General features: G+C 36.1%; 5 protein-coding genes across 7 annotated transcripts; 2 read left to right on the top strand and 3 right to left on the bottom strand.

Moving 5' to 3' along the window:
• Position 1: 1 nt before the first annotated feature.
• LOC108474612 (stress enhanced protein 1, chloroplastic) lies at positions 2-959 on the bottom strand. Its single transcript, XM_017776592.2, has 4 exons — positions 789-959; positions 604-708; positions 332-516; positions 2-241 (listed from the first exon to the last, which is right to left on the bottom strand). Exons 1-4 carry the CDS (start codon positions 832-834, stop codon positions 134-136), a joined length of 444 nt encoding a protein of 147 aa, XP_017632081.1. The 5' UTR covers positions 835-959; the 3' UTR covers positions 2-133.
• A 687-nt stretch (positions 960-1,646) lies between these two features.
• LOC108474416 (sodium/proton antiporter 1) lies at positions 1,647-5,633 on the top strand. Its single transcript, XM_017776328.2, has 10 exons — positions 1,647-2,096; positions 2,706-2,882; positions 2,989-3,117; positions 3,477-3,653; positions 3,826-3,932; positions 4,044-4,164; positions 4,253-4,314; positions 4,424-4,726; positions 4,905-5,199; positions 5,284-5,633. The coding sequence occupies exons 1-10, from the start codon at positions 1,866-1,868 to the stop codon at positions 5,401-5,403; spliced, it is 1,722 nt and encodes a 573-aa protein (XP_017631817.1). The 5' UTR covers positions 1,647-1,865; the 3' UTR covers positions 5,404-5,633.
• A 607-nt stretch (positions 5,634-6,240) lies between these two features.
• LOC108476268 (protein TIC 21, chloroplastic) lies at positions 6,241-8,565 on the top strand. Its single transcript, XM_017778431.2, has 4 exons — positions 6,241-6,671; positions 7,052-7,309; positions 7,836-8,039; positions 8,285-8,565. The coding sequence occupies exons 1-4, from the start codon at positions 6,375-6,377 to the stop codon at positions 8,396-8,398; spliced, it is 873 nt and encodes a 290-aa protein (XP_017633920.1). The 5' UTR covers positions 6,241-6,374; the 3' UTR covers positions 8,399-8,565.
• On the bottom strand, positions 8,282-9,936 carry LOC108476269 (reticulon-like protein B11). 3 transcript variants are annotated; one of them, XM_053025404.1, is made up of 5 exons: positions 9,720-9,934; positions 9,346-9,526; positions 9,063-9,204; positions 8,913-8,982; positions 8,282-8,828 (listed from the first exon to the last, which is right to left on the bottom strand). In XM_053025404.1, the coding sequence occupies exons 1-5, from the start codon at positions 9,778-9,780 to the stop codon at positions 8,647-8,649; spliced, it is 636 nt and encodes a 211-aa protein (XP_052881364.1). In that variant the 5' UTR covers positions 9,781-9,934; the 3' UTR covers positions 8,282-8,646. The 3 variants fall into 3 exon arrangements, with proteins under 3 accessions (XP_052881364.1, XP_017633922.1, XP_017633921.1); XM_017778433.2 differs by having other exon boundaries at positions 8,282-8,819; positions 9,720-9,933; XM_017778432.2 differs by having other exon boundaries at positions 8,282-8,982; positions 9,720-9,936.
• Positions 9,937-11,670: 1,734 nt separating this feature from the next.
• LOC108476271 (uncharacterized) lies at positions 11,671-13,007 on the bottom strand. Its single transcript, XM_017778434.2, has 2 exons — positions 12,656-13,007; positions 11,671-12,164 (listed from the first exon to the last, which is right to left on the bottom strand). Exons 1-2 carry the CDS (start codon positions 12,896-12,898, stop codon positions 11,889-11,891), a joined length of 519 nt encoding a protein of 172 aa, XP_017633923.1. The 5' UTR covers positions 12,899-13,007; the 3' UTR covers positions 11,671-11,888.
• Positions 13,008-14,549: the final 1,542 nt, after the last annotated feature.

The raw sequence follows: 14,549 nt of genomic DNA on the forward strand, positions 1-14,549 counted from the left end.
GTGCTGAAAATGAAAGGCATTCATTCAAAAGTTGAATTTCTTATACAATGTTAAGCTTATCCTATTGATGACAAAGACAATTGAAGAACATTCAGTGAACCAAAAAAAGAACACAGCATTAAACATATAAATCTTAAGAACTTTTAGAGGCTGATTGAAAGATGAAAATAGCTGTCAAAACACCAACCAACGCAGTCACTGCTAAGGCCACTGTAGGCAAAGGTGTTGTAAGGCCAAAATTCTGCAAAGGACCAAATTGAAAATAACATGTTTTAAACATAAAAAAAATAAACCAGAAACAAAAAATGGGCACAATGGGGGTAGTGGGTACCTCCAAGAGTCCTTTGCCAGTGGATATTTCAACAGTAATGGCTACTGCAAAACCAACCATAGCAAGCCTGCCAAGCCATACATCCAAACTGTTGGTGCTACCCCCCTTGGTGCTTTGCTCACATTTAATGGTAAATGTTGTTGCTTTACATACAGGTTTCCTTTGGTTAAATGATTTCCTTATCACTACAAAAAAAAAAAAAAAACATAAAATGGTTCATTTGTAATGAAAGGAAAAAAAGGGTATAACATAGCAGAACAGAATTCGCTTACAGAAAGGGGAACCAGTGGCAAAAATGGAACCAGTTCCTGAAAAACTGGAAATGGGTACACGAGAAAGTTTGTGGGTTGTTTTTGGAGAGATGATAGGGGAGACATCTGCAAAGAAAATTGTAATGAGATGGGTTATTAAAATAAAGCAAAAATATGAAAGAGACGAAGAATTTGAGAGACAGTACCATGAACGGTAAGAGAAAGGGAAGCTGAGACTTGAGCTAAGACCATGTTTGGAGGAAGCTCTGAATTTGATTTTTGTTGTTTTGAGGAGATTGGCGGCCGGCCTTTCTAATCTAATCTTTTCTGGACATTACGCTAGTTGGAAGAGGACCAGACATATTTGAGACATGGAAGCAAACCACGTGTCCTGTCTTTATATCTTAATAAATATTACTTTCTAAAATTTTATGTAAGGGTTAATTTATCAAAAGTCCTCAGACTACGAATCAGATTTTAAATTGGTTCATAAACTTAAAAGCAGTTTAATTGAATACTACTGGTAGTTTAAGTGTTAAATTTTAGAGTATCTTTAAAATAAGCGGATTTGGGATAAAAGTATTATGGAGGACTCTATAATAGGATTTGAATTGTATTATGGTCCCTCTACTCAAAAAATAGGTAAATTAATCCTTATATATTAGATCAAAGAGTAAATTAGTTATTATGTTAAAAATTTCATCCATTTTTACCATTAGAAACTAGTCCATGTATGTTATCATGAGGTGCTAGTACCATGAATTAGGCTGATTTCACTTGTGTACTTAATATATGCAAGAATGACTTGGATACGATGTATTGAGAAAATAATCTCTTAAATTTTAACAATATTGTTTTTTTTTAACATGCTAAATACACACATTCTTACAATTTAATCCAAACTAGCGTATAAAGTCTAAATTGTTGGCTAAATTGCCGAAAAGACATGATAGATACAATACAAATACTTTAAGGAAACAATCCGAAAGCTTTGAAGTGTAGGGACCAATTTAGAATATGAGCAATAGTTTGGTGATGTTTAGTGGAATTAACCTTTTGGATTTCTTTACAAAATTCCAAGCAGAAAAAAAAGTTCTACTCTTTTGCAATTTGCACTCTCATCACAACTGCTTCCACACTCACGTGAGACTGAGACCTTGCAAGTGGCAATAGCAGTGCCCATATTACCATCGTCCCAGATGACTTGTTCCTTGTAAGAGTGAGTGAAAGGCACTCTCTTTCAACCTCCAACAACTTTCCTTTTAAAAAAATCCGGGCTTTTAATGGCCGCCTTATCAATTGGGACTCATTTTTCACCCTCATGTCGTTTCAAGAACCGATCTTTGCACGCGCCTTCTGTCTACTCTTTGCCTAGCTTTGGGACTTCCCTTTATAGAAGCAGAGCCCCAAGGTTGCTTAGCAATGGAGTTCTTGCTAGAGCTGAGGATAAGGCCAGGGGCTCTTCTTCTCCAAGTCAACGACAAGTTCAACCCAACAATGAAGAGCAGATTAAGGTTTTTGTTCTTTCTATCCCTATTTCTTTAATAAAAATTCGTTTTTTGAGTACCCATTTTCTTGTTTTCTTAATTTATGGATTTGGGTGAGATCCTTTTTGCTTTGATTTTGTTTGTTTTGTCATGTTTTGTTAAGGGTACCTATTAGCCTGTTCTTTTAGTTCATAGAGTTTAAGATTTTATCTTGGTAGTGTATGTTTAAGTTTGAATTAAGACAGTAAACGAGGAGCTCGTAGCATTTGATGTAGTTTTCAAGCGATTACTATTATAAATTACCTTCTGCGGATGTTTAGAAATAAGATTGATTTGCCAACGAGGCCTTGGCACAGTTGGCAAAGGCGGAGGCCCCGTGTCTTCAGTACCTATGTTTTAGAAGCACTATGTGCAATCATACGCGTGGGTCTCCTATGTGTGGGTTTTAGCCAGTCAGTTAGTTCTAATCTGGATTGTTTTACTTCTTAGCCTGTTTGTGCTGTAATTGTTTGATTCCATACTTTGCTCCAGTTCTTAGCCCGTTTGTGCTGTAATAGATTTCTACAATTTGTGATTGCTTGGACATGTACTTGTATTTGTATTTGTATTTTGATTGTTCGTGTAAACTTTCAACAGGGGCTGTCCTCAGAATCTGGAACATGTGATCCCTTATGTTCGGTTGATGAAACTAGCTCGCTGGAGTTTGAAGCTGCTTACCAGCCAAAGACTGATTTATTGAAAACTATTGCGGTTTTCACAGCTGCTTTAACGGGGACTCTGGCAATTAACCTAACATGGGTTACTGACCACCAGGTTTATCTTTAGTTTCTTGTGTAATCCTGTCTTTGGGTGATGTTTTTCGTATTATTGGATTATGCACTGAAGTCCCTTTCTTGATTTTATTGACTTCATAATGCAGGATATTGCTATGGCATTGCTTTTTGGAATAGGATATGCTGGCATTATCTTTGAGGAGTCTCTAGCCTTTAATAAAAGTGGTGTAGGATTGTTGATGGCTGTGAGTTTATGGGTAGTACGAAGCATTGGGGTAAGACCGATACTTCTAGTTGTGTTTATGAGCTACTTTCTATTAACATTCTTGTAAATTAGGATGAAAACACAAAAGGCTGTTGCGTATTAGATACTTCATTCAAGCACCGTGCTGGGTTTCTACCTGTTTAGGGTTTTGGGAGAGCTAAATTATGTGTTCATTTGTCTTGTTATTCTATAAAAGGATTATGCAAATGATGACTATGACTATCTCTCTTAATTTATGGCATTCTACGGTATTCTACATATGCCGATTCATCAGACATTTTTCTATTGTTTTCTTACTTATTTTCCAACTTTATCTATCTTTACTTGTTTGATAATGCTGGGGCTGTCACGTTTTATTTTCGTTTTTAGGCTCCTTCAAGTGATATAGCTGTTTCAGAATTGACACATGCATCTGCAGAAGTCAGTGAAATAGTGTTTTTCTTGCTTGGTGCAATGACCATTGTTGAGATAGTTGATGCCCATCAAGGATTTAAGTTGGTTACTGACAACATAACCACTCGAAAGCCGCAAACTCTGATTTGGGTGGTGAGTTGATTTCTCCTCAAAACTGTCATATTGACTATCTTATCATTGATTGTTTGCATATGCATCTTATTGAAGTTTCAATCATATTTAGTCTTATGAAGAAATTTTGGAAGTGTGAAATCTTAGATGAAATTTTGTGTTAGCTGTCTCACCTGCACCTTGAAAATTTCAGGTTGGTTTCGTGACGTTTTTTCTTAGTTCCATCCTTGACAATCTGACATCTACAATAGTCATGGTTTCTTTGTTGAGGAAACTAGTACCTCCATCGGAATACCGCAAGTACGTTACACAATCGAGTCAACTCTTGGTATATTAGGATAGTACATTGAGAACCATTAGTAACACGGTTCAATTTCTTAAAACCATTTATATGAATATATATTGCAATAGGCTTCTAGGAGCTGTTGTTGTGATAGCAGCAAATGCTGGTGGTGCTTGGACTCCTATTGGTGATGTTACTACTACCATGCTCTGGATACATGGTCAAATATCCACATTGCAGACTATGAAGGTGCTTTCATAATTCTCACGGGTTCACCAATTTTTTGTTTTTACTGACTTTAGGTGGAGTTAATTAACTTTGATTTCGTTGCAAACAGGGTTTGATAATTCCTTCACTTGTTTCTCTAACTGTTCCGTTGGCGCTTATGTCATTGACTAGGTATGTTCCTTGCATGGGCAAGACATGTTGGGAAAGTTCAGTTTTAAGAGGTTGCCTTAAACTTCACGAAATACTGTTGAAATGATGCATGTTTTCTTTCCTCGTTCAGTGAAGTAAATGGGAAAGGACAAGATTCTCCCAATATTTTGGCATCTCAACAAATGGCTCCGAGAGGGCAACTTGTTTTCTGTGTTGGTATTGGTGCTTTGGTTTTTGTTCCAGTGTTCAAGGCTTTAACCGGTTTGCCTCCTTTTATGGGCATGTTGTTTGGACTTGGAGTTCTTTGGATTCTGACTGATGCTATTCATTACGGTGAATCCGAAAGGCAAAAACTGAAAGTTCCACAAGCTTTATCAAGGATCGATACTCAAGGAGCTCTTTTCTTCCTCGGAATCCTTTTGTCCGTGAGCTGGTAAATACAAGATAATAGTATCACTGTCTGTTTGAGAGCATTAATTTTTGTCTTGTTCGACATTCAACAACTTCAAATCGAAGCTTCATTGCTTATATTTATCGTTACCTTATTTATATAATTAAGTTTTATATTCGATCTTTCTCTATTTGATATATCTGAGTTGTACTTTCTGCAGCCTAGAATCAGCAGGTCTTCTTCGGGAGTTAGCAAATTACCTTGATGCTCATATCCCTAGCATTGAACTGATTGCAAGTGCTATAGGAGTTGTGTCAGCAATTATCGACAATGTCCCAATTGTCGCAGCAACAATGGGAATGTATGATCTCACTTCATTTCCCCAGGACTCTGAGTTCTGGCAACTTGTTGCATATTGTGCCGGTACTGGTGGATCCATGCTAGTTATCGGGTCTGCGGCCGGAGTTGCATACATGGGAATGGAAAAAGTCGACTTCTTTTGGTATTTCCAAAAGGTAATTCTTGCTCTCGGTTACATTCCTTTTTTCAAAGAAAAAAAAAAGGGATCAACTTTTAGTAAAAGATTTGTTTTCTTGCAGGTGAGTGGTTTTGCTTTTGCCGGTTACGCTGCCGGTATTGCTGCTTATTTAGCGGTTAATAACCTTCACATTTCCTTACCCTCAACTTTAGCTCAAGTTCCTTTCCTTTCCGGTTCGTAAATTACGATGATATACAACTATTTTTCATTCCATTTGGATAAAGTTTAGTGAAGACATGATCTTCCTTTGCTTACAATTCACGAAATTTTCAGGGAATAAAAGGTTCAAATAGTTATGAAATCTCATGTATTGTCCACAAACATTATGTACAGACCATGAATTAAGTCATAGTGACGTGCATGTGAAGAGTGAATGTGTATCAATGGCTATGCCGAGCTTGAGGACGTGAATTTGAGTGCGGTTAAGAGCATTTTTCTCTCTATAGAACCCTGTTGTACTCAAGCAGGGCAGGTGCATTGACTGCAGTTTCAACAGTTTACCCTTTTAAGGATCCAAACTTTAGCTTCAAGCTATTTCAGTGGGCATTCGTTGCTGGAAAAACATACAAATGGAAACACTGGCCTATCCATTAAACAATTAGCTCACCAAGATGTTTGAGTCATAATTATCCTCAATTATTTAACTTTGCTATGCAGTTTAAAAATACGATTGGTAAAAGTATTATAGAGGTCATTATATTCGGATTTAGGTTATATTTTGCTTCCTTTATTTAGAAAAAGATAAATTAGTTTTATTATTAAAATTAAAATTGGCGTGATTAATTGAATAACTAGAGTGATTAGACAATAATCAATGGCATTATATCTCGTATTGATGTACAATAATTAGTTTTAATGATAAAAATGGATAGAAATTAATCAGTTTTTCTTTTACCAAAACTACCACAAATGTATTATTAAAATTAAATTAATACATAGTACAATATTTATGGATAATAAAACCTTAAATATTAGAAAGAAATTTTAATCTAAATGGCAAAAGAAAATAAAAATCAGCAGAATGATTCGATTTTACATCCATGAACTCGGTATAAAACAAATGAAATTACAAATCAATTGGGCAAATCCGAATTGCTGCCACTTCACAACCGTCACCGTGCGCAAGCGGCCCCTGCACATCATCCAGTCATCATGCAAACGTTGTTGGTACCGCCGGCAACTCGCTCCGGCATTTGTTTGGTGGCGGTGGGTCCCCTCCTTCCAACTCACCGTCGCCGACCAGCGATAACTTTTTCTTCTCCAAATTTTATCGCTTCACTTGAAACTCGGAAACCGAAGCCACTAATCTCCCCGTTCGCTTCCTGGAACCCCCTCAGTGTTGAAAGATCTAAGCTTTTGTTGAGCAGAGTCTCTTCTCCTTCTTCTTCCTCAGTTTCACCTGGTTCTACCTCCCCTAATGATGATTCTGACAAGGCAAAGCTCGCTCAGGTACTCCCCTCACTTCCCTTCTCTTAATATTAGATTTCCCCCATTTTAACTGATTCAAGAATTTTATTGGTTTTGGCTTATTTAGTGCTCAGGTTTCAACTTTATTGAATTGGGTTTCTGCTCTTTGTTTTAATTTGGTCAAACTGTTCTGATAAATCTTGAAAAAAACAAAAGAAATTCAACCTGTAATCCACATTGTTCTTATAATCAGTAACATCAAAACCCAGAGAAAAGCTACAAACCCTAAACCCTAATACAATGCTGTGAGTTAATTTTGGATTGTTTAGTGGGGTTTAGGGTTTAATGGGCTGTAAATGAAGGGTTTTTGTTTTTGTTCTAAATCCTGTTTGTTTTGAAGATTTTGAACTGAAATGGTGCAGGTAGCCAAGAGGTTAGAGACCACGTCAAGATACTTTAAACGATTGGGGAATTTAGGGTTTTGGGGGCAGCTAGTTTGCTCGGTGGTTGCGGCTGTGATACTTTCATTTTCAGTTGTGGTTACTGGGAAAATTACATCACCTGCTACGTTTTATGCTACTTTCGGTGGAATTGTAGCTGCATTCATATCGGTTTTTTGGTCATTTGGTTATATTCGACTTTCCGAGAAACTCAAAAGGACTGTTAATGATCCTTCAAAGGTATTGTGAATTGAACTTGTGTTAATTACATTATTTAGGATGACTGTCAAACAATAAACCGAAACAAATTGGATTATAGCATTCACTTAGACAGATCATTTTAAATTCGGGAGTACTGAGAGATGAGACATTTAAATAATACTTGTGTTATTATTAATAGTTGAGTTACGTATAGATACTTTTAAGTTAATCATTTTAAACGAATACCATGCTTGATATGGTTGAGTGCAATCTGCACTTGGAAAGTTCATCAACTTATTTGGAAGAAAAGGGTGACATTCTTATATCGTTGGGAAGCTCTTTTTCCTTGTTTCTGTCGCCTTATTTTCTTCCTCGAATTAGAATTATAGACTTTGTGATTGATTTGAGCTCAGTCTAGATTAAGTCACCTATTATGTGTAGAATTCTTTTTGGGTTTGAGGGATTTTTATGATTAGGCATGTACCCAAATTCAGGGCTTATTTGATCTTTTGACTCATCACCTCATTCAACATCCGCTACTAAAAAAATTCCCCTTGAGTTTCAGGCTCCTCCTCGTGCCAATGTTGTGAAAAGCTTGAAAAATGGTATCATTCTGAATCTTTTGGGAATGGGTGCTGCTATTCTTGGCATGCAAGCAACAGTCGGTTTACTAGTCGCGAAGGCACTTACCTCCTCCACAACTCCTTATTACCAAGGAATTGCTCCCGGCTCTAGTCCAGTTCTTGCCTTGGATGTATTCTTGGTGCAGGTACTTACATCTAATTCGAGCCTCATAATGGAATATCTATATAGCATTTAGCTGAATGAGGTCCATGCTTGTAATATCGAGATTTGGAAAGCTGCCTGAGGTCACCTGCTAGCAATTTGTTTTAAATTTAGAGGTGTCTTTATATACGTCACATTGCAGTCATATATTGATATTCATGGTGGTGCAACTGCAATAACCTTGGTTATCGCATGGCCTTACCCTTACATATCTCTTTGCTCGTGCAGGCATCGGCAAACACTATCCTTTCGCACTTTCTTGGGCTGGTGTTCTCGCTGGAACTGTTACGCTCGGTGACATTGCCTAATACAGAGAGTATTCCAATTCCCAAGCTTGCATAAATTCTGCCTTTCATGGTAAATGTAGAATAGTTGAACGTGATTTTACTGCTGATAACTGTTTTACAAGCCACCCTTGGCATTTTTTTAATAAATACATGTATTAATACAACACTGAATTACTGAGTTTCTGATAAAATATAAACAGGGTTTCCTCCAACATTAGTAAATCTGTCTAAAACCCAATGAACAGGTAAATTATAAATTATAACCACAAATGTATAAAACAAACCTGCAGGTCAAGGCTTAAATCAAGAATGTAGGGGGTATCCACCGTTTGAGGGCAAAGGAAGCTTCCTCAATACCATTTCATCGATTTTCCTGTATTGTGTTTGAATGAATCTGCGTGTCACATAAAGCTTCTCATCGATGAAGTGCTGGTACGTATCGTATACCACCGGAACTGATAGACTAAGAATAACTCCTACAGAAACTTCTCTACCAAAATCAGCATACGCGGAAGAAGTAAAATGAATCCTCGCCATTATTGAAACAAACAGGGTCTTGTAAAGCTCACCGATATAGACCAGAGTGAGGAATTCGAAGAGACTACCCATGTACGAAACTAACCACAAGCTGACGGCAACCTGTCCGAAGGCATGTGAAAAGTATTATGTCAAAGGATCAACAAAAACATTTACGAATAGAAAGGCAAAAGACTTTGGACCTTAAGAAAAAACTTCAAATCTCTTGCAATTGCAATGTTATGTGCAATGGATAATGTATGGTTGATCCATTGGTGTAACTCATCAGTAATAATCACAACTGTGTTCTCAGAAATCTCTAAATTAGGAAGGGGTGGTAAAGACCTGCATTAGATACGAGGACATGATATACGAAGATTCTCTAAATACATGAAAAATATATATAAAAAAAACTAATTATACTCGTATATGTATCTGGCGCTTGTATTCGAGTTAAAGCAAGATAGTAATAAAACTGGGGGAAACCTGTTGAGAAGAGAAGCAGATTTGGCCCAGAAGAAGAGAATAGCGACAAGGAGCGACAATACGTTGGCCATGAAAGACAAGAAATTATAACCAGCTCTTTCAAAAAGGTACCACACCATGGTTGACAAGGTGAGCATCACAACACCGCTACACCATTCTCTCCACAGCAGCACATCGGCAACTACCAACAACAGTGTATAAACAATCAAATCATGCCAACCCCATAACATATATTCGTGGAAATAATGGTGGGATCGGTAATGGAAGTGAAATTGATTTATCCGGAAATCAAATGAAAACACTGCTACATACATGTATGAATATACATAGAGGTGTTAAAAGAGAAGAAGAGAAGGGGGGGGGGGGAGAGAGACCTGTGCCACCTCCAAGAGCTTGATGAACCGATATGCGAGCAGTAGGGTTGGAATCCGCCATGGCTGTTCTCGTTTTCTTCTGCTATTGATTTTTTTTTTTTATGGAGAGGAAGGAAAAGGAGGGAGAAAATGGAATTACCAAACGGAAACAGAAATGGCACCAACTATGAAACGGAAAGAAAGTGAACACTGAACAGCACAACATGTGCTAATTAAATGGTATTTAATTAGCAGGGCGGAGTCAATTTTGAATGTGTACAACATTTTCGTTAATTTTGATTCTAAATTATTTCGCCTTTAAATTATTCGAATTTATTTATTAAATTTTTCATATAAGATTATCTCAAGTTCGAAGTCATTTTAAATTACTTGTTAAAATCATTCAAAATTAAACTCGTTTTGAATTCATGTAGTCCTTTATTCAAATATTTTTCAGTTCTAAGTAGATGAATCAAAATTGCTGGCTTATTATTTGTTCAACCATGGCTTGCCGCCGTCATAATATTCAACATCAAGATTTAAATCAGGCAGAGCACTAATACAATGGTTTGACCGCTCGGTCATGTAGAGCACGTAGTCACCAAACTATTAAAAATGGTTTGGTTTGGTTTCTTCCGTTCTGTGTCATTAAACAGGTCTACTACTACTCATTTACAGGAGCAACATAGGTCATGTCAGGCTTGTGCTGGCATGTCTAGAAAGCTAGGAATGAGTTCGTCTTCAATAGCATGAAGGGCGATTCGATCACAGCATGGCTTGCAACTTCTCACGCTTATGTGAGTTTTACGGCAGCGATGTTTGAGTCTTCGTCATACCTCATGCGCACGACCTTACTATGTGGCAATGCCCCCCTCCGAATGCTATAAAGATAAATTGTGATGCTTCCTTGGGGAGGATTCGCCGTTTGCCGAAATTGAACAGGGAGACTTATTGTTGGATTGAGCCTCTGGAAAGTTGTTGGATCAATCAAATCAGTTGAAGCCATGGCAGTCAAAGAGGCTTGTTCATTTGCAAGAATGAAAAGGCTAGCATCGTGTGATCATTAAAACTAATTGTAGGGAGATCATTGATTGTCTTTTCCTTTTCAATCATCTTACCCTTAATGTACCATACCACTTCACCCAAAATTTTTTGATGAGAATCGAGCTTATTACAAGTTCCGTTAAGATGTAGATCAATCATAAGTAAAATGATTATGGAGGCCCTGAATTAGATGTCAAATTATATTTTACTTTTTCTACTCAAAAAATGAATAAATATCAAATTGATCTCCTCTGTTAAAAAAATTCATCCATTTCTATTGTTAAAAGTTGGGATGATTAACGAAAAACCAAACAATTATACAAGACATGTCATGTATACCTCATGCTGATATACAAAGACCAAATTTTAACAATAGGAATGGATGAATTTTTTAACAAAAAAATCAATTTACTCTTTAATCTAACGTACAAAGACTAATTTATCCATTTTTTGAATATAAGGGACAAAATGTAATTTGACTACTAGAATAAGGGCCTCTATAATACTTTTACTGTGAATCACAATAGCTTCTCAACTAATCCCACCAGAAATAGAGACAATTCATGTGAACAAGAGATAACAAAACAAAAATGAAACCAGTAGCTAATGGCCGGTGCCAGGGTAGCATTGGTGCCACCAAATAAGTCATCAACCACCCATTCCATGATTTGTCCCACAATAACTTATATGCCTCCTAGTCAACCAGGGTAGATTCAAGAGTAGCCAAAGATCAAACCAAACTATTGTCACCATTAAACTAGTACTATCTAAGCAACCCTTTATTTTGAAACAGAAATCTTCCTAGTTTTCATTGTTTCTCATGGTCTAGAACAGTAATTCAAATGGTTAGTAAAATATACATCTTCTTGAACCAACATAACTTTGAAAGTAACAGGCATCACATGGCATAAATCAGAATAAGCAAAACTTTTGTTACAAAATTAAATTAATATTTCGGAACCATTTCTTTTGAAGTTACATTTATCTCATGCCTCATTGCTTTGCTTCTCACAAATGTGCACACAAGGAAGACCGAGTTCAACACTCCAACTCGGTATAAATAACAACACAAGATCTGGTTCCTTCAAGTTGGAGCCAAGTTCACAGGACCAGGGTCGGAGAATAGATATTAAAGTAAAAATTTGCTCATTCTACTGTTGCTTCGTCATGTTCAGAGTCAGCTTCATCATCTGAAGACTCTTCCTTCTTGTTCTCTCCTCCCTCAGCACTTAATTTCATCTTCTTTTCCTTTTTCCTTTGCTTCTTCTTTTGGCGTTTTAGGCGTTTCTTAGCCGTCCGTTCCTCAGCAGCTTTTAATCTTTCTTCCCTTCTCATGTTAAACTCGGCTATTTCCTTCCTTTTCTGGTAGTCAACATCCATTCTCGCAAGCCTGTCTTGCTCTTTGCGTCTCATTTGTCGATACTAAGGCAACAGACAGAACACTCTATAAGCAAATCTCGTAAGTCATCTAACAGACCAAAATTATCCAAACAATTATAAGCAATCAAAATTTTACAACATACACTTAGTACCACTAAGGAAAATGCATATACTTTATGGCACATGATCATATGCTGCAAGAATCTAAAAGAAACAAAGATAAGATTCCACTATAAACCTAGAACGAAGCTCCGGTCTGGTACTTTCAGAGCACTGTTTACTGCCTTGGATGATTAATTTTTAAGCCAAATCAACAGTTCTAAAGTTGAAATTTCTTTTCTGCCCTTTTTCATACAATCATAAACCCTAAAGATAACTAAAACAAAACGATTAACAATCTCTCAAATCGCACATGAAATATCAATTTGATCAGCCAATCTACTAGCAGAGCAAGCAACAATTAAGATTTCGTACTGAAGCCACAAATAAAAACTCAATAGAGAATAGAGAGCTAGGTTAACAAAAAAAAAAACCTGGTGGAAATCACCGGAGCCGGAACCGGCAGAACTTCCGGATGTATTGCTAACACGAACGGGTACATTCTCTATAATGCGGCGGAGCTTCACCTCTAAATCCTCTTCCTCCTCCTTGAATGCTGGCTTCTCGTACTCCACAATCGCCGTCGATGTAGTCGACGGAGGTCGCGGTGGAAGCCCCGATTTCGGCTCCACTACCGCCAACTGAGTGTCGCCGTCCTTTGGCCTTCCCGTCGACATTACGTGGAAAAACCCTAATTATTTTGGGAATTTGGGATTTCTTCGCCGAATTGAGATTTCCTCGTCTTTCTTTGATTTACGACAGCGATACGAGTTTTTGTTCTAATACTAATAATAATATGTGGGCTGGGCTTAAAATAGACCTTTAATTATTTTGGGCTATTTGATGGATTGTATAGACTGAAAACATAAATAGCCCATAAAAATTTTAAGGTTTAGAAAATTAGAGTTAATTGCACCAAACATCCCCAAATTATGACCCTCATTTCAAATAAATCCGAAAACTCTAAAACATTCTAATTACATCCCTAAACTATCGATATATTAATAAGGTCCTTCCGTTAATAAGATAATTAATTTAGCTATTAAATGAGATGTCGGGTCTTATGTGGCATAATTTAAAATGAAAACTTTAAAGAAAAAAATAAAGATTGTAAAAACTAGTTGTTGTAAAAAATTTAATTTTGAAGTCCTCGAAGCTTTTATAGAAACTATCATCCATTCTCTCTTTCTTTTCGGTTTTATGTTCTTAGTTTTAAATTTTAAGAGTTATGCCACAATACTTTACTTTTCTTTAAAATTTTCATTTTAAATTATGGCATATGAAATTTTACGTGCCATTTCATGACTAAATTAGTAGATGCAATAATGGAAAGATTTGGCTGATATAACACAATAGTTTAGGGATGCAATTAGAATATTTTGAAATTTGGGACCAATTTAGAACGAGGGTCATAATTTGAGGATATCTCATGCAGTTGGTCCTTATATAGTATATACTATGCCCATGTTTTCAATTTAGTCCCTCATTCTTGTTTTTTTTTAAAGTAAACAAAATTTCATTAAGCAAAAGCCGACATAGGTTTACCCCATACACCCATCCTAGATTTCTCATCCCCGTGATGCATTAAAGAATTAGAATTAATAGCAATCTATTCAATGTGATTTGCATGTAATAAATTTTGTATAATAAAATACAGCAATATAAGAGGAAAAAAAATCCTACCTCCATTAAGTACATGTTTTTCCATCAATTCTCCCCAATATTATCTAGTTTTAGATACTAGAAGAATTTCTTTTGTTTATTTATTTATTTTTCAATTTAAATTGTAAAAGAAAATATTTATTTTTTACTATTTTAGATACTAAACAAGGCATGGCCGATTGAGTCTTAGCTCGGTTGACAATAGCATTGTTGTTAGTGTAGTAGGACATGGATTCGAGCATACTGAAACGGGTTTATCCTCTCATTTAAAAGTTAGAATGAGTTATAGGTAGTTATAAATATTGCATCAATTTAGAAACTTTCAGATACTTTCGCAATTGAATTAGATTTTTAAAAAAAAAATTAAACAAGGCATGCCAATGAAACATCGGTATCGTTAGTAAATATTAAGATTTGAATATTTAAATTCGAGTTCTACCATGTAAAATTATGGATTTGTGGGACTCCAGTTCTTTTTTTTTTTTGTATACACTGTCCATGAATTTTGTTCTGTTCTTATGTGACTTAGTTTGATTGTAAAAGTATTGAATTATTCAAGCTTGAATTATTTCAGGTTTTGGTTATTAAGATTTGCCATTCAAAAAATTTTCATATAAGGTCATATTAAATTCAAGTCATGTCAAAGTTCAATCACATTTTAAATTT

This window comes from Gossypium arboreum, chromosome 3 (genome assembly GCF_025698485.1).
Source record: "Gossypium arboreum isolate Shixiya-1 chromosome 3, ASM2569848v2, whole genome shotgun sequence".
NCBI classification, from domain to species: Eukaryota; Viridiplantae; Streptophyta; class Magnoliopsida; order Malvales; family Malvaceae; genus Gossypium; species Gossypium arboreum.